Source organism: Aotus nancymaae, unplaced genomic scaffold, assembly GCF_030222135.1.
Source record: "Aotus nancymaae isolate 86718 unplaced genomic scaffold, 86718_ANA_hifiasm-v0.15.2.pri h1tg000053l, whole genome shotgun sequence".
NCBI lineage: Eukaryota > Metazoa > Chordata > Mammalia > Primates > Aotidae > Aotus > Aotus nancymaae.
In genome coordinates this window covers 10,422,803-10,443,788 of record NW_026988467.1, presented here as the reverse complement: position 1 = coordinate 10,443,788, position 20,986 = coordinate 10,422,803, and the positions used below count along the sequence as shown (strand labels likewise).

At 54.6% G+C, this 20,986-nt stretch overlaps 1 protein-coding gene across 1 annotated transcript in view; it reads left to right on the top strand.

Moving 5' to 3' along the window:
- Positions 1-19,231, top strand: part of LOC105713460 (ATPase family AAA domain-containing protein 3-like) — a 28,211-nt gene extending 8,980 nt beyond the window's left edge. Inside the window, exons 6-20 of the mRNA XM_064363699.1 lie at positions 155-320; positions 563-632; positions 2,792-2,947; positions 3,565-3,621; positions 3,863-3,988; positions 4,250-4,374; positions 5,332-5,383; positions 6,730-6,800; positions 7,257-7,424; positions 9,734-9,842; positions 16,283-16,536; positions 17,397-17,729; positions 18,305-18,400; positions 18,495-18,643; positions 19,143-19,231. Coding sequence (XP_064219769.1) covers positions 155-320; positions 563-632; positions 2,792-2,947; positions 3,565-3,621; positions 3,863-3,988; positions 4,250-4,374; positions 5,332-5,383; positions 6,730-6,800; positions 7,257-7,424; positions 9,734-9,842; positions 16,283-16,536; positions 17,397-17,729; positions 18,305-18,400; positions 18,495-18,643; positions 19,143-19,231 — 2,021 coding nt within the window. The remainder of the gene's footprint in view (positions 1-154; positions 321-562; positions 633-2,791; positions 2,948-3,564; positions 3,622-3,862; positions 3,989-4,249; positions 4,375-5,331; positions 5,384-6,729; positions 6,801-7,256; positions 7,425-9,733; positions 9,843-16,282; positions 16,537-17,396; positions 17,730-18,304; positions 18,401-18,494; positions 18,644-19,142) is intronic.
- The last annotated feature ends 1,755 nt before the right edge of the window (positions 19,232-20,986 follow it).

Below are 20,986 nucleotides of genomic sequence, written 5' to 3'. Positions count from 1 at the left end.
GTGTGTGTGTGTCTATCTGTGGAGTGGGCCTTTCAGTGGCATGGGCCTGTCTAGCGTGTGCCTGTTGGCAGCATGGGCCTGTCCACAATATGGGCAGAGGCAGATGTGCTGCACAGCGCGTGGCGCTGAGCTTTTCTGCCTCTTTCTGGGGCAGCCACCGTGGAGCGGGAGATGGAGCTTCGGCACAAGCACGAGATGCTGCGAGTGGAGGCTGAGGCCCGGGCGCGCGCCAAGGCCGAGCGGGAGAATGCAGACATCATCCGGGAGCAGACCCGCCTGGAGGCGGCCGAGCACCGCCAGACCGTCTTGGAGTCCATCAGGTGAGTGTTGCCCAGACCCGGGTCGGCCACAGACGGAGCCCCCGCAGGTGTGAGTCGCTGGTCCCTGGGTGTTCTCCAGGTGTGTTGGGCCTGGCTGCCGCAGGCTTGCTTCTTGGTGGGGGCACTGCCCCCTGTCCTGGCAGGGCCAGGCTGCTGTGTTAGAGCTTGGTGGTCAACCCGCTCTTGTCACGTGACTCAGGTCTTGGTGTCCCTCCTGGTCACACCACTGCTTTCCCCTGCAGAACGGCTGGCACCTTGTTTGGAGAAGGATTCCGTGCCTTTGTGACAGACTGGGACAAAGTAACAGCCACGGTAAACACGCGTGTGCCCGGCTGGGAGGGCAGGCGGCTATGGGGGCCTCCTGGAGCCTCAGTCCTGTCCCTGCTGGCTCTGCACAGGCCCTGACATTCTCCCAGGACAGAGGAAGCCCACGTTGGACCTGCTGGTCATAGCTGCTCCTCCCTCCTTGAGCTGGGAGAATAAACGCATTTGCCAGCCTGGGCAACACAGTGAAACCCCATCTCTATGGAAAATAATATATTAGCTGGGTGTAGTGGCGGCAGCTGTGGTCCTGCTACTCAAGTGGCTGAGGTAGAAGGATCAGTTAAGCCCAGGGAGGTTGCAGCTGCAGTGAGCTCAGATTGCACCACTGCGCTCCATCCTGAGTGACAGAGAGACCTTGTCTCCAGAAAATGGCTGGGTGAGGTGGCTCACGCCTTAATTCCAGCACCTTGGGAGGTTTAGGCGGGCATATCTCAAGGTCAGGAGATCGAGACCAACCTGGCTAACAGGGTGAAACCCTGTCTTGACCAAGAAATGCCAAAAATTAGCTGTGCGTGGTGGCACGCGCCTGTAGTTTCAGTTACTCAGAAGGCTGAGGTAGGAGAATCACTTGAACCTGGGAGGCGGAGGTTGCAGTGAGCCGAGGTCCCACCACTGTACTCCAGCCTGGGGACAGAGGGAGGCTTTGTCTCAAAAAAAAATAAAGAAAGGTGACCCTGATGCCATTTTGCAAAAATATTCTGTATTCCTCATAAAACCTTGAGAGTTGGAAGTTGACAGATTCCTTTCACATTTAAAGCCTCACTCTTTTGTGGGCAGGCTTTGGCCTGCTGTGGTGGTGCACCACGTCACACATGGCCGCATCCTCCGTCCCTCACTGGCCAGCACGTAGTAGGTGCCTGGCACGCAACGCACAGTTGCTCTGCCATGGTGCTGGCGCCCAAAGCTGACTGCAGCGCCTGCCTGTGGCCTCGTCAGTGTGATGGTGAATGTCGCAGGTGGTGTTGGCGCCTGTATTGTGGAGAGGGTGTCATGTGAGGACATGGGGGAGCTGCTTAATGCACCACTGAGTTTTGTTTGTTTTTAGAGACAGGGTCTTGCTCTGTCACCAGGCTGGAGTGCTGAGGTGCCATCGTGGCTTACCGCAGCCTCCGCCTCCCGAGTTTAAGCAATTCTGCCTCAGCCTCCCGAGTAGCTGGGACTATAGGCGCTTGTCCCCACGCCTGGCTAATTTTCCTATTTTTGGTGAAAACGTGGTTTTTCACCATGTTACTTCTGACCTCAGGTAATCCACCTGCCTCAGCCAGCAAAGTACTATGATTACAAGTGTGTGCCACCACACGGCCACTTTTTGTATTTATAGTAGAGAAAGGGTTTCACTGTTGGCCAGGCTGGTTGTGAACTCCTGGCCTCAAGTGATCCACCCATCTTGGCCTCTCAAAGTGCTGGCCTAGCAGGGGTGAGCTGAGCCTCCGGACCTGGCCTAATTTTTTTTTTTTTTTGAGTTTTGCTGTTGTTGCTTAGGCTGGAGTGCAATGATGTGGTCTTGGGTCACTGGAACCTCCCTCCACCTCCCAGGTTGAAGTGATTCTCCTGCCTCAGCCTCCCAGGTAGCTGGGATTACAGGCACGTGCCACCGTAGTGGCTAAGTTTTTGTATTTTTAGTGGAGATGGGGCTTACCTTGTTGGTTAGGCTGGTCTTAAACTTTGACCTCGGGTGATCTGCCTGCCTTGGACTCCCAGCATGCTGGGATTGAAGGCATGAGCCACCACACCGGCCGGCCTAATCCATTTATAAACTGTGTTAGCGATTTCAGGTGAGCCTTGTTTTCCAGGAAGAAAGAACCATTTTTAGTGGCCAAGAAGGAAGCAGAGGGTGTGGCCCTGTGACATATCTGGCTGGGTCTGCCCAGCGCCCTGCTCAGCAGCTGGGGCTTTGTAGGATTTATGCTGCCAGTTGCAGAGAAATTCACCCTGAGTGAGGGCGCTATGACGGCCCTGCCAGCCTCCTGTAACCCAGTGGCTGTGGGATGTGGGGCCGGGAATTCAGGCTCCTCTGGTGCCAGCACACAGCCCTGTGCCTCTCCCAAGGGCCCAGAGAGAGTCAGAGCAGCCACGTGCGTCTCCTGCTCAAGGAGGGAGGGAGGGACGGTGGGGGCAGGCATGCCAGTGTGGTGTCTCTGCTGCAGGTGGCCGGGCTGACGCTGCTGGCTGTCGGGGTCTACTCTGCCAAGAATGCCATGGCCGTCGCTGGCCGTTACATCGAGGCTCGGCTAGGGAAGCCATCCCTGGTGAGGGAGACTTCCCGTATCACAGTGCTGGAGGCGCTGCGGCACCCCATCCAGGTAGCGGTGTGGGCCTGGCCCTCCCTGGGTGGTTTCTGGCTGAGTCCCTTCTGCCCCATAAGCAGAGCCTGCGCACACCCTCGTGTCCCTTTTTTCCGAATAACGGTCCCCACACGCTGCTTCATGCGTGGGTTTTCCTGTCTGGCGCTATAGCGTAGGGGTCTGCATCAGTGAGAACCTTCCCGTCTGCCTCAGTCTCCCCTGCTCGGGCTCTTGATGGGGCCTGGGTGCACACCGGGGTCCATGCAAGTCCCGAGACTTGGGTGTGCCGCCATGTGTAAGGGAAGCTGCTGCAGGCCACGGTGTTTGGTGGCCTCCCTGGGGAGCTGCGCCGCTCGCCAGTCCCCGAGGTGCCTGCTCTCCACAGGACAGTGGCGGGGTCTCCACAGGTCACTTGGCGGGTGGTGAAGAAAATAAAAGCTAAAAGGAATCAAAAAATGCCCCCAATCCTGCAATAGGCTCTGTCTGCCAGCGGGTGGGGTTCTAGCTCCTGGCCGGTCCTGGCTGTGCTTCAGGGCAGTTCCGTATCTGTGTGTAAGCGAGCGTGTCTGTACGTTGGTGTCTGTGCTGTGGCCGTGGTGAGTGACCCAGTGGCGCTTCCCCTTCTCCACCGGCAGGTGAGCCGACGACTCCTCAGTCGGCCCCAGGACGTGCTGGAGGGTGTTGTGCTCAGTGTAAGTAGGTGTGCCTTGGCGGGGGAGGTCCGCGAAGAAGTCCCCAAAGCTGGGCCTGGCTGTGGCCCTTGCTGGTGCTCATGATACCCAGAGGTTTTTGGCTTCTGAGTTGCGACTACCTGGGCGCCGGCGGGTAGTGGCTGCCCGTGAGCTGTGTGGCTCCTCGAGAAGCAGAGGCCCCCGCCCCTGAGGCTTCCGTGGGGGCAGAGTTAGTCCCCCAAGTCCCCATCTTTTCCGGCAGCCCAGCCTGGAAGCACGGGTGCTCAACATTGCCATAGCAACAAGGAACACCAAAAAGAACCGGAGCCTGTACAGGAACGTCCTGATGTACGGGCCGCCAGGCACCGGCAAGACGCTGTTTGCCAAGGTGAGAGCGCCTGGCTTTGCAGGTTGGTCAGGGGCCATTGGAGTGTTATCTGCCTGCAGGGGTCTGCGGGGCTTGAAAAGTGGACCTCCCTTAGGCCTTTGCCCACCCTCGTGTAGGCTCAGGGTGCCGATGTGGGCAGCAGCACCTCCCATCTTCCAGGCAGGGACACCAGGGAGGGGCTCCACACTCCTGTTGGAGTGTTCAGGCTTTGCAGAGGCAGAGAGGACATCTGTTCTGTCTCCCCCGACCCTTCCTGTGCAGAAACTCGCCCTGCACTCAGGCATGGACTACGCCATCATGACAGGTGGGGACGTGGCCCCCATGGGTCGAGAAGGTGTGACCGCCATGCACAAGGTGTTTGACTGGGCGAGATCCAGCCGGCACGGGTGAGACGCCCCCACAGCACGCACACAGGCCCTTCATGGCGGCCCAGCAGCCTGCCTTCTGGGAATGGGGATGTCCATGTGGCTTTCGGGGACCTTGTAGTGTTTCTGCAGCTCTGTCCTTGCGGTCATGCCTGGTGGAGAATCCCTAGGAGGGAAAGTCCCCTGAGTGTGGACCCTGGTGGACACGAGGCTCCCAGCATGCAGAGGCTGCCAGTGGGATACTTGGCTCAGGGCAGAAGGGGTGTCGGGGAGAAGGGTCTTCACAGCTACAGGGGAGGCTCCCCCACTGCTGCGCCTCCCTCGAACACACGTGTAGGTGGGCGTGGGCACTGGATCCTTTCTATAGAAACATTTAAACGTTAGCTGAAGACAGCATAGCATGCACCCTCAACAGCTCCCACAGTGACCGCGTGTAGAGCACAGCTGGGGCAGTTTGTCGCCTTTGTGTGCAGTTAGTTTCCCATGGCCTTCTGAGGCTGGGGCGTGGTCAGCTGCCCAGAGGTCGAATGGATCGGCTTCTGTCAGATCCAAAATATAGGGCTTCTGTTGGAACGGAGCCCTCACCCCATGGGGATCTGCCCACTCGACCTGCTCCTGATGTGGCCAGATGCTCCTGTGGGCTGCTGCTGATGTGGCTGGATGCTCCTGTGGGCTGCTCCTGATGTGGCTGGATGCTCCTGTGGGCTGCTGCTGATGTGGCTGGATGCTCCTGTGGGCTGCTCCTGATGTGGCTGGATGCTCCTGTGGGCTGCTCCTGATGTGGCTGGATGCTCCTATGGGCTGCTGCTGATGTGGCTGGATGCTCCTGTGGGCTGCTCCTGACGTGGCTGGATGCTCCTGTGGGCTGCTGCTGATGTGGCTGGATGCTCCTATGGGCTGCTCCTGATGTGGCTGGATGCTCCTGTGGGCTGCTGCTGGCATCACACTCACACACTTGGCCTCCCCTCTCGTTCACAGCCTCCTGCTCTTCGTGGATGAAGCGGACGCCTTCCTTCAGAAGCGAGCCACTGTGAGTGTCACTAAGCCTCTGTCTGACCACAGGTGTGTGGTGGAGTGGGCGTGGCTGTCATTTCTGGCCAGGCCCCGGTCCACTGCTTCATTTTTTTTCTCCCTAGGTTTTGTGTGTAAGAGACAGCATTTTTTAGTGCAGCTTAAAGTCAAGTTTTGGTTTTTGAGGTTTGTTTTGTTTCTTGAGGCAGAGTCTCACTCTGTTACCAGGCTGGAGTGCAGTGGCATGATCTTGGCTCACTGCAGTCTCCACCTCGTGGGTTTAAGCAGTTCTCCTGCCTCAGCCTCTCGAGTAGCTGGGACTAGTCACCTGCCACCACACCCAGCTAATTTTGGTATTTTTATTAGAGACAGGGTTTCGCTATGGTGGCCAGAATGGTCTCGATCTCTTGACCTCGTTATCTGCCTGCTTCGGCCTCCCACAGTGCAGTTACACTATGATTGAGCTACCGCGCGTGGCCTATTTTTATTTTTGTTTATTTGAAACAGAGTTTCGCTCTGTCCCTTAAGCTGGCTTGCAGTGGCACAATCTAGGCTCACTGCAACCTCTGTCTTTTTGGTTAAGGCAGTTCTCCTGCCTCAGCCTCCTGAGTAGCTAGGATTATAGGCTTTTGTCCCCACACCCAGTTAAGTGTTTTTGTGTTTTTAGTAGAGATGGTGTTTCACCATGATAGACTGGTTTCTGTCTCCCAGGCTGGAATGCAGTGGCTCAATCACAGCTCACTGTAGCCTCTACTACTCAAGTTCAAGCAATCCTTCTCAGTAGCTGGGACTACAGGAGCATTTTAGTAGAGATGGAGTTTCCCCACGTTGCCCAGGCTGGGCTCGAACTTCTTAGCTAAATGGAGTCACACTCCTTGACCTTCTGACCTCCTGAAGTGCTGGGATTAGAGGCGTGAGCCACTGCACCCAGTCCATTTTTTTTTTGGGACAATCTCTCTCTGTTGCCCAGGCTGCAGTGCAGTGGCACAATCTCAGCTCACTGCAACCTCTGCCTCCCAGTTTTAAAGTGATTCCTGTGCCTCAGCCTCCCAAGTAGCTAGGACTACAGGTGTGCCACCCCGCCTGGCTAATTTTTATATTTTTAGTAGAGACAAGTTTTCACCATGTTGGCCAGGCTGGTCTCAAACTCCTGACCTCAGGTGATCTGCCAGCCTCGGCCTCTCAAGATGCTGGGTTACATGTGTGAGCCACCGCGCCCAGCCCTGGTCAGGCTTTTGAGTTTAAATCCATGAAAGTGTCACCGCTCGTCCCTGCTCCCTCCAAGGGAGGCCTGTGGGACTTTCTGCTGTGGCCGTTGACAAGGCTTTGCGCCTGGTGCCTAAGGCTGGAACCTTCTCTCTGCAGGAGAAGATAAGCGAGGACCTCAGAGCCACCCTGAACGCCTTCCTGCACCACACAGGCCAGCACAGCAGCAAGTGAGGGAGCGCCTTGGGTCCTGAGCCCCGGGCAGGGCTCTGAGCCCCCTCTCTTCTGCTCTGCTGAGCCCAGGCCTTTGACGTCCTTCTCCTGGCTTGCATAGCAGTATTCCCGACGCCAACCCTAGGTCCCTCATCCCTGCTCTGAGCATAGCAGGGCTCAGGCAGCAGGAGGGAGTGGTATTCCCGGTGCTGCCTATCAGACTGGGCCAGGGTCAGCAGAAAAGCTCAACACGGGGCGAGAACAGAGCTCCAGGAAGCTGTGGGCGGGCAGGCACCTAGGGGCTGTGGGGCCGGCAGGCAACCGGGGCGTGCCCACGTCCTCCCGTGTTTCCTGGGCTCACAAGCTGCCGCTATAGATTCTCCTGGAACGTCTTTCTGAGGGGGCTGAGGAGCCCCCATTCCCCTCGGGGCAGCTCTGTCGGCAGCCCCAGCATTTCCAACCCCATCCCACAGGTTCATGCTGGTCCTGACCAGCAACCAGCCCGAGCAGTTAGACTGGGCCATCAGTGACCGCATCGACACGATGATCAGCTTCGACCTGCCACGGCAGGAGGAGCGGGAGCGCCTAGTGAGAATGTATTTTGACAAGTATGTTCTTACGCCGTCCACAGAAGGAAAGCAGTAAGTGTCCTGTCCCACACGGCCCCCTCTTTTGTCCAGAGGCCCTCACTCAGGGGGCCTCCCCGGCCTCTGCTTTTTAGATGCACCCACCAGGCCCCATCTCCAGGGTGGGCACCGCCTCCCTTCCCTGTGGTTTCACACAGGAGCCTCGTGGGCCCCGAGAGTTGCAGAGGTGGCATCTGGGGAGGTCCCACCACTCTTTCTTTGCTCATCCTTACCTGAGAACAGCCTGGTGGTGGCTCCTCAGGCTTTGGAGGCAGAGTCTACCATCACTTACAGACCTTTCACATTCCTTTTTTTTTTTTTTGAGATGGAGTCTCACTCTGTCTCCCAGGCTGGAGTGCAGTGGTGCGATCTCAGCTCACTGCAACCTCTGACTCTCGGGTTCAAACAATCCTCTTGCCTCAGATTCTTGAGTAGCTGAGATTACAGAAGTCCACCACCATGCCTGGCTAATTTTTGGGGTATTTTTAGTAGAAACGGGGTTTAACCATATTGGCCAGACTAATCTCTAACTCCTGACCTTAAGTTATTCAAACACGTCAGACTCCCAAAGTGCAGGGATTACAGACATGAGCCACCGCGCCCAGCCTCTTTTTCATTTCTCTTGACACTATGTGGAGGGCTTTAAGGAAATCCTCGGCCTCGGCCAACTCCGGCCCTGGCAGTGAGGGGAGGTGACGTGGAGTGTCGCTCTGTGACCCGCATGTTGGGATTGCGGGGAGAGCCCCCCTACCCTGTGTTGGGTACCAGCTCAACCCCGTACGTGGGTGCCCTTAGTCCTGGCAGTGACGAGGGATTGACAAAAGTAAAGACAGAGACACGAGTAGAATTTACAGCGTGGCAAGTGTGGGAACCACGTTGGCCCCGAGCTCTGGGCTCCAAACACTTTTATTTGGTGCATAATCTCATTGATCTAATGGGCGTGGAAGGGGAGGGTGAAGGGATAGGTAAGATTGGAGCACTTGAGATCCTTCTAAGACAGGCTAAACTAGGGCTCTTGAGTTTATCACCGGTCCGGCTGCATTAGAAGTATAGCGGATGAGGGGCCACCGGGTCTGACCACACCCAGTGTATCCAGGGGCTTTTATCTCCCGAGCATTGAGGACATAGAGCAATTAAAATCACTCCATATTCCGAGAACCTAGACAGAGCCTGAGGCGTTCGTGATCTCTGCTCTGCAAGGCTTTTCTCATCCTAGCCAGCTCCCATCTGCAAAGACCCTCCTGGATCTTGTGAACAGAGGTCGCCTCCCTTCTCGGAGATCTCTTTATGAGGCCCTCATGCAGCCTCCATGTTGAGAAGGCATTCGTGGGACCAGAGCAGTATTGCCTGCTCTGCCACCTCCCAAGGCGTTCCCCGGTGTTAACCGGCTCTCGATGGTCTTTACCTTAGGCCTCCTGTAGCCGCTTGATTTCTAATTAACTGCACCAATAATAGAGTTTAGTTCAGTGTATAAACTTCAGTGTACTCTGAGCCGAGCAAGCTTATAGTTATTTAGCCAGAATTAACATAGGTCTCCCCCTGGCCATCTTGACGCACACCCCAGTCCACTGCTGGCGGCTGGCTTGGCCTTTCTCCTGGAGCCTCATGGTGTGGGGCGCGGCTCCTGCTGCACGTGTGCCTTGAGGCCGTCAGGCTCCCTGTTGCTGGAGGTGGATGCAGCAGGCGCTGTGGGCAGAGCCCTCCTGGTGGTCAGGGGCCCTGGCGCCACATGTTGGCTGCTTCAGGAACACTCCAGATGAGCACTTCTTGGCGTCTCCAGGGTCCCGGTTTCTGAGTCCTTGTGTGTACCTGACCTAAATCCCGACTGTCACAAAAGCCACTAGGTTTGAGAGTCTGGTTCGCTTCTGCCATCCTGTCGCTACCGCTTGCTTTATGCCAGCCCAGATGTCTGGGCCTCAGTTTCCCTTTGCCCCTCCCCTGCCCTGGGCTCCCCCACCCCTATGGCTGCTCGTAGCTCTGCACCATGACCTGGCTTTGTGGCCTCCAGGCACACGCTTTTGCTACAAGTCAGGGCTCCGCCACCACCAGCGTAACAGCCATGTGCCCTGCAGGAGCTGAGTGGGCAGTGTGGGCAGGGCTGGTACGAGGAGGGACTGGGGCATCTCCAGGCCCTGCAGCTGCTCCCTTCCTGCTCAGTTTCCACCTGGGCTGCAGGGGGAAGGGGCTAGAGCTTGGCTGTCAAAGAGAGCCCTTCCCAAGGGGCATCTGGTGGGGATGTCAGTCCGGCTGCCTGTCTTCCAGCCTCCACCTCGTGGTGTGGAAGCCGTTGCCTTGGCTGACCCACGTGGGAACTCTTTCCCCAGGCGCCTGAAGCTGACCCAGTTTGACTATGGGAGAAAGTGCTCAGAGATCGCTCGGCTGACGGAGGGCATGTCGGGCCGGGATATCGCACAGCTGGCCTTGGCCTGGCAGGTGAGTCAGTTTCGGGTGCACCCACCCAGATGGGAACCCAGCTGTTGTGGAAATGCTCTGTAGTGCCAGGTCTGTCCCAACACCCCAACACCAGTGTCATGCAGGAGCTTCTGTTGAGGAAGTTGCTGTGCACAGAAGTGACACAAGGCCCCCGCCCCCATTGGGCCACTTTAGGTGGCGGCGCACACCTGTTGGTGCCATCGGGAGGGCAGGGCCATGTCGGTGGCTGACGGTAACACAGGGCTCTCTGGAAGTCGGTCCGGTATCTTAGGAGCATAGGCTCTGCCTCGTGGGACGGGACGCTTCTGATGCTCACCTTGGCCGAGAGGTACCTCCCAGTACGAATGCTGGTCAGAACAGGACAGGCCCCGCATGAGTCGGGGAAAGTGGAGGGAAGCTGTGCTTCCTAGACAAGGTTTGTGGGCTTGGTCCTGCTTGATGGGCTTAGACACACTAGCAGGAGTGCCCTCTGATTGTCCCCATACCCAGTTTTTTCTGAGAAGCACCCCTCCTGCAGCTCTGTGGCTGTTCCAGGGCCGAGGAGCTGGGACCCACAGGAGTGTAGACATGGCCATCCAGAAACTTTTGTTCTTTGAAGGCTGCTGGAAACGCAAAACCAGGTCTGTGGGGCAGAAGGTGCTGTGGCCATGCACAGGCATCACCACCTCTGGTGTCCACAGAGGCTGTGTGACAACCTGGTCACTAAATCTAGCAGTGCTTTTGAAGGAATGTGTGTCAGATAATGAAGTAGCCAACTACCTTGATTTGAACGTTGGAGCCCGGGTATATAGGAGACTGTATTAGTCAGTACAAGCTGGGTTATGGTGCTGTGACAAAGATCCCCAGATCTCAAACCCCATCCTTGTGGGTCAGCTGAGGTCTCTGTTCCCATCCGTCCCCACTTGGGACCAAATCTATTTCAACAACTAAAAAAGCAGAGGCCAGGCATGGTAGTGGCATTTGGGGAGGCCAAGTCAGCAGCCAGATTATTTAAAGCCAGGAGATCAGGACCAGCCTGGAAGGCAAGGTGGGACTCCCTCTCTACAAAAAATAGAAAAATTAGCCAGATCTGTTGGCGAATGCTTGTCATCCCAGCTGCTTGGGAGGCTGAAGTGGATCACTTGAGTCCACTAGGTTTAAGGAAGCAGAGGCTGGGCGGGCATGGAGGTAGCTGATGCCTGTATTCCCAGCATTTTGGGAGGCCTAGTCAACCAGATTATTTGAAGCCAGGAGTTCAGGACCAGCCTTTAAAGGAAGACAAGACACCATCTCTACAAAAAATAAAAACAATTAGCTGGACGTGGTTGTGCATACCTAGAATAATGCCAGCTGCTTGGGAGGCTGGGGTGGGAGGATCCCTTGAGTCCAGGAGGTCGAGGTGAGAGAATCACTTGAGTCCAGGAGTTTGAGACCAGCCTGGTCAACATGGCAAATGCCACCTCTACTAAAAATACAAAAATTAGCTGGGTATGGTGGTAGCACATGCCTGTAATCCCAGCTACTTGGGAGGCTGAGTCAGGAAAATCGCTTGAACCCGGGAGGCAGAGGTTGCAGTGAGCCAAGATCGTTCACTGCACTGTAGCCTGAGCGACAAAGTGAGAATCCATTTCAAAAATAATAATTTTGGCTGGATGTGGTGGCTAACGCCTGTAATTGCAGCACTTTGGGAGGCTGAGGCAGTGGATCTCTTGAGGTCAGTTCGAGGTCAACCTGGCCAATGTGGGGAAACCACATCTCTACTAAAAATACAAAAATTAGCCTGGCGTGGTGGCAGGCACCTGTAATCACAGCTGCTTGGGAGGATAAGGCAGGCGAATCACTGGAACCAGGAGGCAGAAGTTGCAGTGAGCCAAGATCACATCCCTGCACTCCAGCCTGGGCAAAAGAGCGAGATTCTGTCTCAAAAAAATAAATAATAATTTGGCTGGGTGTGGTGGCTCACACCTGTAATCCCAGCACTTTGGGAGGCGAAGGCAGGAGGATTGCTTGAGGTCAAGAGTTCAAGACTGGCCTAGACAATATAGCAAAATCCCATCTCTACAAAAAAATGCAAAAATTAGGCATGGGATCACTTGCTTGTGGTCCCAGCTACTCAGGAAGCTGAGAGGAGAGGATTGCTGGAACCTGGGAGTTCGAGACTGAGTGAGCAGTTATTGTGCCACTGCACTCTAGCCTGGGTGACAGACTGAGACCCTGTCCCAAATTATAATTATTAAAAAAAAAAAAATACAAAACAGATTGGGTATGGTGGTTCATGTTTGTAATCTCTGCACTTTCAGACGCCGAGGTGGGTGGATCACCTGAGGTCAAGAGTTTGAGACCAGTCTAGCCAACATTACGAAATCCCGTCTCTACTAAAAATGCAAAAAAATTTGCTGAATGCAGTAGCTTACACCTGTAATCCCAGCACTTTGGGAGGCCAAGGCAGGCGAATCACCTTAGGTCAAGAATTCAAGACCAGCCAGACCAACATAGAGAAACTGCATCTCTACTGAAAATATAAAATTAGCCAGGTGTGGTGATGCATGCCCGTAGTCCAGCTATTCGGGAGGCTGAGGCAGGAAAGTCTCTTTAACCAGAGAGGTGGAGATCATAGTGAGCCGAGATAGCGCCATTGCACTCCAGCCTTGGCAACAAGAGCAAAACTCCATCCCAAAATAAAATAAGAAAATACAAAAAAGGATCTGGGCATGTTGGTGGGTGCCTGTAATCCCAGCTAGTCAGGAGGCTGAGGTTGGAGAATCACTTGAACCTGAGAGGCGGAGGTTGCAATGAGCCAAGATTGCACCATTGCACTCCAGCTTGGGCAACAAGAGAGAAACTTCTGAAAAAAACAACAAAATATAACGAAAAAAAACCAAGAAAAGTGTTGTCACCTGCTGGGCCGGCCATAACCACTGGGACATGTGTGCCCACCACTCTCAAGGCTGGAGGCCCAAGGTCAGGGTGCCAGCTCGGTCAGAACCCAGGGAGTGTTTCTTACTGGGTCTTCAGGTAACAGAGACAGTGACTGAGCTGTATCTCTAGTGTCCCTTACAAGGACTCCCATCCTATACTACTCATAGCAATGGCGGTGAGCCACCGTGTCTAGCCCTGGCTTTGTATTTTAAGAGGTTTTTTTGTGTGTGTGTGTGTGCTGGGCACTGTGGCACACGCCTGTAATGCTGGTGCTTTGGGAGGCCGAGGTGGCTGGATCACCTGAGGTCAGGAGTTTGAGACCAGCCTGGCCAACATGCTGAAACCGCATCTCTAGTAAAAATACAAAAATTAGCCAGGCATGGTGGTGTGTGCCTATAATCCCAGCTTCTTGGGAGGCTGAGGGATGAGAATCGCTTTAACCCAGGAGGCAGAGTTGCAGTGAGCTGAGATCATGCCACTGCACTCCAGCCTGGGTGACAGAGTGAGACTCCCTCTCAATTCAGGATCCCTGAGATTCCAGATAACTTTCAGGAATGGTTTTTCTATTTTTGTAAAAAATAATTGGGGTTTCTACAGGGATTGCATTTAGTTTCTATATTGCCTTGATGTCTCTTAGCAATTTTTTTTTCCTTCTTGACATGGAGTCTCGTTCCTGTTGCCCAGGCTGAAGTGCAATGGTGTGATCACAGCTCACCGCAATCTCTGCCTCCCTGGTTCAAGTGATTCTTCTGACTCTGCCTCCCAAGTAGCTGGGATTACAGGTGCGCTCCACCACGCCCAGCTAATTTTTGCATTTTTAGTAGAGATGCGGTTTGACCATGTTGGGAGGGATGGTGTTGAACTCCTGACATCAGGTGATCTACCTGCCTCAGTCTCCTAAAATGCTGTGATTACAGAAGTGATCTGCTGTGTCCGGCCAGCTTTTATTTTACAAGTCTTTCACCTTCTTGGTTAAGTAAATTTCCAAGTATTTTATTCTTTTTGTGTGTGTGAGAGTCAGAGTCTTGCTCTATTTCTCAGGCTGGAGTATAGTGGCACAATCTCTGCTTACTGCAGCCTCGGCCTCCCGGGGTCTAGCAATTGTCCTCCCTCAGCCTATTGGGTAGCTTGAATTACAGGCATACACCTAGCATTTTTTTTTTTTTTTGTATTATTAGTAGAGACAGGGTTTCGCCATGTTGGCCAGGCTGGTCTAGAACTGCCAATCTCAGGTGATCTGCCCACTTCGGCCTCGCAAATGCTGGGAATACAGGCGTGGGCCACCGTGCTATTTTATTCTTTCTGAAGCTATTTTAAATGGAAGTGCTTTCATAATTTCCCTTTAAGATGATTCATTGTTTAGTATGTAGAATTACAGCTTTTTTTTACTGTTGATTTTGTACCCTGTAGCTTTGCTGGTGTGATGGGTTTTTTGTTTTGTTTTGTTTCAATGTGGATTCTAGGATTTTTCTACATAGAAGATTATGTCATCTGAGAACAGGTGATTTTTCCTCTCCCTTTTCAGTTTGGATGATGACTTTTCTTTTTCTTGTCTAATTGCTCTCGCCAGAACTTTCAGTGGTATGTGGAATAGAGGCGGTAAAGCGTGCTTGCGTGGTTCCTGACCTCAGAGGAAAAGCTTTCAGTTTTTCACCACTGAGTATGTTAGCTGTGGGCTTGAGATATATGGCCTTCGTTACGTTTAGGGAGTTTCCATTAATTCCTAATTCGTTGAATGTTTTTATCATAAGAGTGTTGAATTTTGTCAAATTCTTTTCCTGCATCAGTTGAGAGGGTCATGTGGTTTCCTTCCTCCAGTATGCTAATACTGATTTTTTTAATGTTGAACATTTCGTATGTTGAACATCGACTGATTTTCATATGTTGAACTATCCTTGCATTCCAAGATTAAATCCTGCTTAATTAGGGTGTATAGTCCTTTTATTATACCGCTAAATTTGTTTTGCTGGCATTTTTTTGAGGACTTTCCCAGCGATGCTCATCAGGGATATTGGCCTGTCATTTTTATTGTGGTGACTTTGTCTGGCTTTGATATCAGGATAATGCTGGCCTCACAGGATGAGTGAAGAAATCTTCCATTTGTCGAAGAGGTTGAGGAGCGGTGCTGATTCTTAATGTTTTGTGAGTCACGTGTGAAGCCATCAGGTCCAGGTCTTGCCTTTAAACTTTTACATTTTAAAGATTTTAGTTTCACGGAAGAGTTGTGAGGGTAGCACAGAGACCTCCCAGGCCCAGGTCCTTGCCACATGGTGAATGTCATATGTCACTGTTGGCTTCACCCGAGACTGGATCTTCTCGGAGAATCCCTCCCAGGAGGACACATGACATTTAGCTGTCACTTCTGGTGGGCTCCTGCCAGGTCTCATGCTTCCTGGTGGGGTGGCCCCATGAGCATCTGCTAAACCTCTCTCCTTTGCTGGGCCCTGGTGAGGTGCAGCCACTCATGTGGACCCTGAGGGTTCCTGCACCTGTTTGCCCTCCCCTGGGTCGGGTCAAGACTAAAAATATTGTCGAGCACTCCTGGGCCCCTGACCCACAGTGGCAGTCCGGCTCCGGTCGGTGTCTACCCCCACACAGTAGCTCTAGGTGATTGGTGAAAGCTGGGTGCTACCAGAGAGCACAGGCACCACATGGTTATCCCCATGCCAGGTTCTGTCAGGTGGCGGTGTCATGAGAGGATGTTGTGCTGCTGCCCCTGTACCCTGGGAGATGAATTGTGCCTCTGGGAAGCACAGCCGGGATGGGGCAAGGAACCCAGTCAGCTGTCCGGAAGGATCCTCTGACCTGTGGTGCTTTTAGGCATCTTGGTGCACTCCTGAGCATGGCACCCAGTGGGGGTCCCTACACCCTGACCCATGGGTGCCTCCCCTTGGGGACTCTGCTGGCAATGGGATTGGAAGCGACCAGTCCGTGGCAGAAGAGCTGGACCCGAGTCTGCCTGAAGTGACACCGAGGGCCACAGGCCTAGCAGCTCCAGCATCCATGTGCTGGATGCCAAGCCCAAGAGGCACTTAGGTCATCTGTGGCATCCAGGGATCTGTGTCTGGGAGGACAGAATGGTGGGGGCAGGGGTGGTCTTGGTGTCACCACCCATGTGCCCCAAGGCAGGCAGTCGTGGCCTCTGCCCTGGATGCCGGTGAGGGTCAGGGTCTGAGGTGGAGTGTGACCAGTGGGCGCTGTGTGGCCACGTCTCCGACGCGCAGTGGGTCTGCACATCCCACCCTGCCTCTCGGGAGCTGCCCTGCATCTTCAGTCAGAGGTACTCGACCTTGAGATTTCTATTTTTAGAAAGTCATTGAGAAACAGCAGTACTGAGGATGCAGGCAGGACTGTGGGCACTGCAGGGGCCTATGTAGGTGTCCACACGCGTGCTGGGCTCTGCTGAGGTGCGGGAGGCCTGTTTCACCCTGAGGCCGTCCTGGCACTTCTGGCTTAGACCCTCCCCACCTCTAGGCCCTGGCATGCCTTGTGGGTGCGGGGTTCCCATAACTGCCTTTCTCAGCACCCTCTCTCCCCACTAGGCCATGGCGTATGCCTCCGAGGACGGGCTTCTCACTGAGGCCATGATGGACGCCTGCGTGCAGGATGCTGTCCAGCAGCACCAGCAGAAGATGCGCTGGCTGAGGTTTGGAAATACGCCCAGGAGAACATCGATAGTCCCAGCTGGGCACCAGTGCCCCTGCGTGTTGTGTCCAGCAGCACCAGCAGAAGATAGGCCGACTGAAGGCGGAGGAACCTGGGCCGGGGGACAAGCGCCCTCGATCCTGAGTCCACTGTGAGACCCACACCTCAGGGACACTGGCAGCGGACCCCTCCCACCTCCGCATGTCCGGCCCCTGCACATTTAGGAAATACTCCTGGGTGGGTCCAGGGCTGTGCCTGACGCCCCTGTGCAGCAGGACATCTTGTGGTGGGGTCAGCCGTTCTCTCCAGGACCCCCGTTGTGGGCACTGGCAGGGAAGGAGCAGCCTCCTTCCTGCCCCCAAGACACTCTTGGGAGATGCATTTTCTGTCTGGTTCAGAGAGGGAGGGTGAGGTTTTGCGCCCCAGCCCTGCCCAGGAAACTGGGAGGGTAAGTGCTGGCGGAGCACGCAGGGCCATCGAGAGCGAAGCTGGCAGGGTCTCTGTTCTCAGCTCCCACAGCAGAGACAAGTGTGGGGGGACCCCCAAAACCAGACTCGGGTGGGGCGGCCTGAACACTGCTTCCTTCTGTGGCCGGCCTGTGCTCACCCTGCACATACTTAGGACCCTGAAAACCCCAGGCCGTGGCTGGGAGACAGAGAACCTGGCTGGGGTGTCTGAGGCCAGATTCCGCTGGCCGGTCCAAGCCTGTGGCTGGAGCTGGGGTCTGGTCATCTAATAAAGTCCCACAGGTGTCTCACCACTGTGTGTGTCTGTTGGCTGACACAGTGCAGGGTTTCAGAAGCCCCCTATCATTCCCCTGGGGTCAAAGTTGACAGAAGGGGCAGAGGCTGGAGCTTTCTGGAGAATTGACTGACCACAGAAAAGTGGGTTTCATATGAGGCACCAGCCACAGCAGGACCGGGAGTCTGGTGCCTGGGACTGGCCTCGTGTGCCCCACCCTGCGTCTGTGCACACTCAGGGACCCCCCCTTGCCTCCCTCCCCTCCACCAGAGCTGGATCAGGCCAGACAGATGGTGGACGCAGCATAAAAAGACAGCGGCTTCAAACATGCTGGTATGACCGCTTAAGGCCACCCTGGGGTTCTCTGAAGCAGCCTGCTAAGCGGGCTGGTGGGGAAAAGGGCAACGGATCCAACCAGGCCCAGGTCACAGACTGGGGGCAGTGGGAGGTCAGTGGCCATGGGCTGCAGAGGCCTGAGTGTGAAATCCAGGCAGACAGCGGGACAAGCCACTGGCAAAGGCGTCTGCCCTCCCTCAGCACCTCCCTTGGACCTGGAGCTCGCAGGAAGGTGCTACAGGTGGAAGAGACCTCCCCAGGAGACAGGTCAGGATGGCGGTCCCCATGGCCAAGATTACGGTCACCTGCCTGCCCTAGGGCTGTGGAGGCCTCTTGGAGCAAAGCTGGACTGCCGGTGTCACAGGGAGCCCTGCTAGCAGGGGACCAGCCCCTCCCATGCACTTCCCTGCCTGCTGGGTCCTTAACTTCACGGCTGCCACCCCGCCGGCCGGGCTTCCAGCCTCTGGGTTTTTTCTGCTCCTCCGTCTCTGGGAGGTGCTGTTAGAAGCCACGGGGGCGCTGCCTAGCACCCTGTTCTCTCCCTTTTTGGGGGACACCTCCTTGCTGGGCATTGGGTTTCTCCTGAACTCCCCTCAGCTTCCTAGTTGGGCCTCTGAGGCCTGAGCGGGACCCGTGAGCTGTGTCGCTTCAGGCAGCATGCTCACAACTCCAGTGCTGGTCAGTAGGTGCCCAGGCTCGCAGGCCTGGGACTCGGGCCCTACCTCTTCTCAAGGGGTAGAATCTCCTGCATGCAGCCCTTGCCCCTGTTCTGTTCTCCAGAGTAACGGCAGATCTGAGTTCATGGTCGCCTGAGGAGATGACCCCTTGCACGCTGAGCCCAGGTTCAGCCCACAGAGCACCCTGCGGGCGGCAGCGGAGCCCCGGGGCTCATTCCTGGTGGCCTCTGTGGCTTCTGTCGATGGCTCAGTCAAACTGACGTGAGAAACTGGAAGGAGCTCCACGTGTGCAATCCCAAAAGGGCCAAGCAGAGGCCCCGGCCACAACACTGCTCCCCACATACCCTTCTGGCAGAGGCTCTGCCTCTTCTCTTCTCATCTCTGGACAGCAAGGCCCAGCGCAGCACAAGGCCTCAGAGAGGGTGAAAAGGCACTCCTGCCTGCATCTCCGTGCCAAAAAATGCCCCTTCCAGAAGCCCTCATCTGAGAAGTGCCCCTCCTTATGTAGCCCCAGGCATTTTAAAGTCTTTGAATTTTCACCAAGTCTTGGAACAGCTCTGGCTCTCGGAGTGCTCGGTTCAGGCCTCTGTTGGCCAGCTGTCCCCGCGGCTCCTCCACCTCCCCTGACACGATCCTGGCCCCCACTTGGTCCACTCAGGGTGCTGAGCAGGGTCTGATACCAACCAGGAGGTTCTCCCTAAGGAATGGGCCACTTGACGGGGTCACTGCACGCTTTTCGACACGCACCTGAAAATCAGGAAGGGCCGTGCTGTGGTTGCTTCTAGTCGAGACAAGAAGACCTGGTTTTGACCCAAGTGGCAGGTGTTCAGAAGGCCAGGGGTGGGTGGGTCTGGGGAGAGCCCTGGACACTTCGAGGGGACCCCGAAGGGATGCTGCTCTCGTATCTGCACCAGTTTTCACCCTCTCTGTGAGCAGGGCTCCACATTTGAGGAGCAAAGCTGAGGATTTTACGCTGACTGCAAGCCAGCCTGGTCTCTGATAGGTTTCGTGAGGTCCTTCGATGGACAGCCCGGTGCTGGCCACTGGCGGGAGAGGCCGAGAGAGCTGAAGTTCACGCCCAGGCCTCCTTGAGCAATGGAGTAACGGCCCTCCAGCGCGTGAAGCTCTCCAGACAGAGCCGTTTGTGCGAAGCCAGAGACACCAGGGGTCTGAGTCCATGTTTGTGGGAAGTGGGGTGTCCAAGAGTGGGCCACGCTGCTGGCAACCACCCAGCAAAGCTTGTTGCCTCCCTGTTTCCATAGTGACAGTAATAAATCAAATCCTTGAAGCACAGCCCACATGACAGCCTCTTGCCAGAGAGGGGACAGTCTAGGAAGTTCAGCTCCAGCGCAGTAACTGGCTCCCGCCTTTTCTGTTGTTTGTTGTTTTGTCTTAATGTAGGCATTAGTTAGGTTGTGCGTTACTGTTTTTAAAAGCTCATTTTTTTTGAAACAGAGTCTTGCTCTGTCACCCAGGTTGGAGTGCAGCGGTGCAATCTCAGCTCACTGAAACCTCTGCCTCCTGGGTTCAGTGATTCTGTGCCTCAGCCTCCCATGTAGCTGGGATTACAGGTGCCTGCCACCATGCCTGGTTACTTTTGTATTTTTAGTAGAGACAGGGTTTTGTCATGTCGGCCAGGCTGGTCTGGAACTTTTGTTCACAGGCGATCTGACTGCCTCGGACTCTTTAAGTGCTGGATTACAAGCATGAGCCACCGCTTCCGGCCTCTCCTGCCTTTTTTTTTTTACTTGATTTTTAAAATTTTTGTTTCATTTTTGAGACAGTGTCTGACTGTCTTACTTAGGCTGGAGCGCAGTCATGTGCTCATAGCTCACTGCAGCCTCCATCTCCCAGGCTCAAATGATCCACCTCAGCCCCTCAAGTTGCTGGGACTCATGGCACACCCCACCATGGTCAGCCAATTTTTGTATTTTTAGTGGAGATGGGATTTTGCCATGTTGCCCAGCCTTGTCTTGAACTCCTGAGAGCAAGTGATCCATGCGCCTCAGCCTCCCAAAGTGCTGGAATTGCAGGTGGAAGCCACCACACCCGGCAACATTCTTTTATTTTTATTTTTATTATTTATTGATTTATTTTTTAAAAAGATGGGGTTTCACCATGATGGCCAGGCTGGTCTTGAACTCCTGACCTCAGGTGATCCCCCTGCCTCAGCCTCCCAAAGTGCTAGGATTAGAGGTGTGAGCCACCATGCCTAGCGATGTATTTCCTTTTTTTTTTGAGATGGAGTCTGGCTCTGTCACCTAGGCTGGAGTGCACTGGCATGTTCTTAGCCCACCGAAACCTCGGCCTCCTGGGTTCAAGCAATTCTCCTGCCTCAGCCTCCCGAACAGCTCAGGTTACAGGGTGTACCACCACGCCCAGCTAATTTTTATACTTTTAGTAGAGACGGTGTTTCAGCATGTTGGCCAGGCTGGTCTGCACCTCCTGACCTCAAAAGATCCACCTGCCTCGGCCTCCCAAAATCCTGGGATTACAGGCGTGATTCTCCGTGCCCAGTGCACTGGCCACGTATTTCTTAAGTGTATTTGATTGATGCCTCATGCCTCCCTTAAATGTATAAAATCAAGCTGCCCGACCACCTTGGGCACATGTTCTCCAGACTTCTTGAGGCCTGTGTCATGGGCTATGGTCACTCATATTAGGCTCAGAATAAATCTCTTCAAATATATGACAGAGTTTGACTCTTTTGTCAACATTACTGTTATATTTTTCAACTGTATACATATTATATGGGTGTATTTCCTACATACAGTGTTCTGTTGGTATGTATCATTTATTTTATTTTGCTACCTATTTCAAGTTTGGAAAGGAAAGCTTCATTTTTCA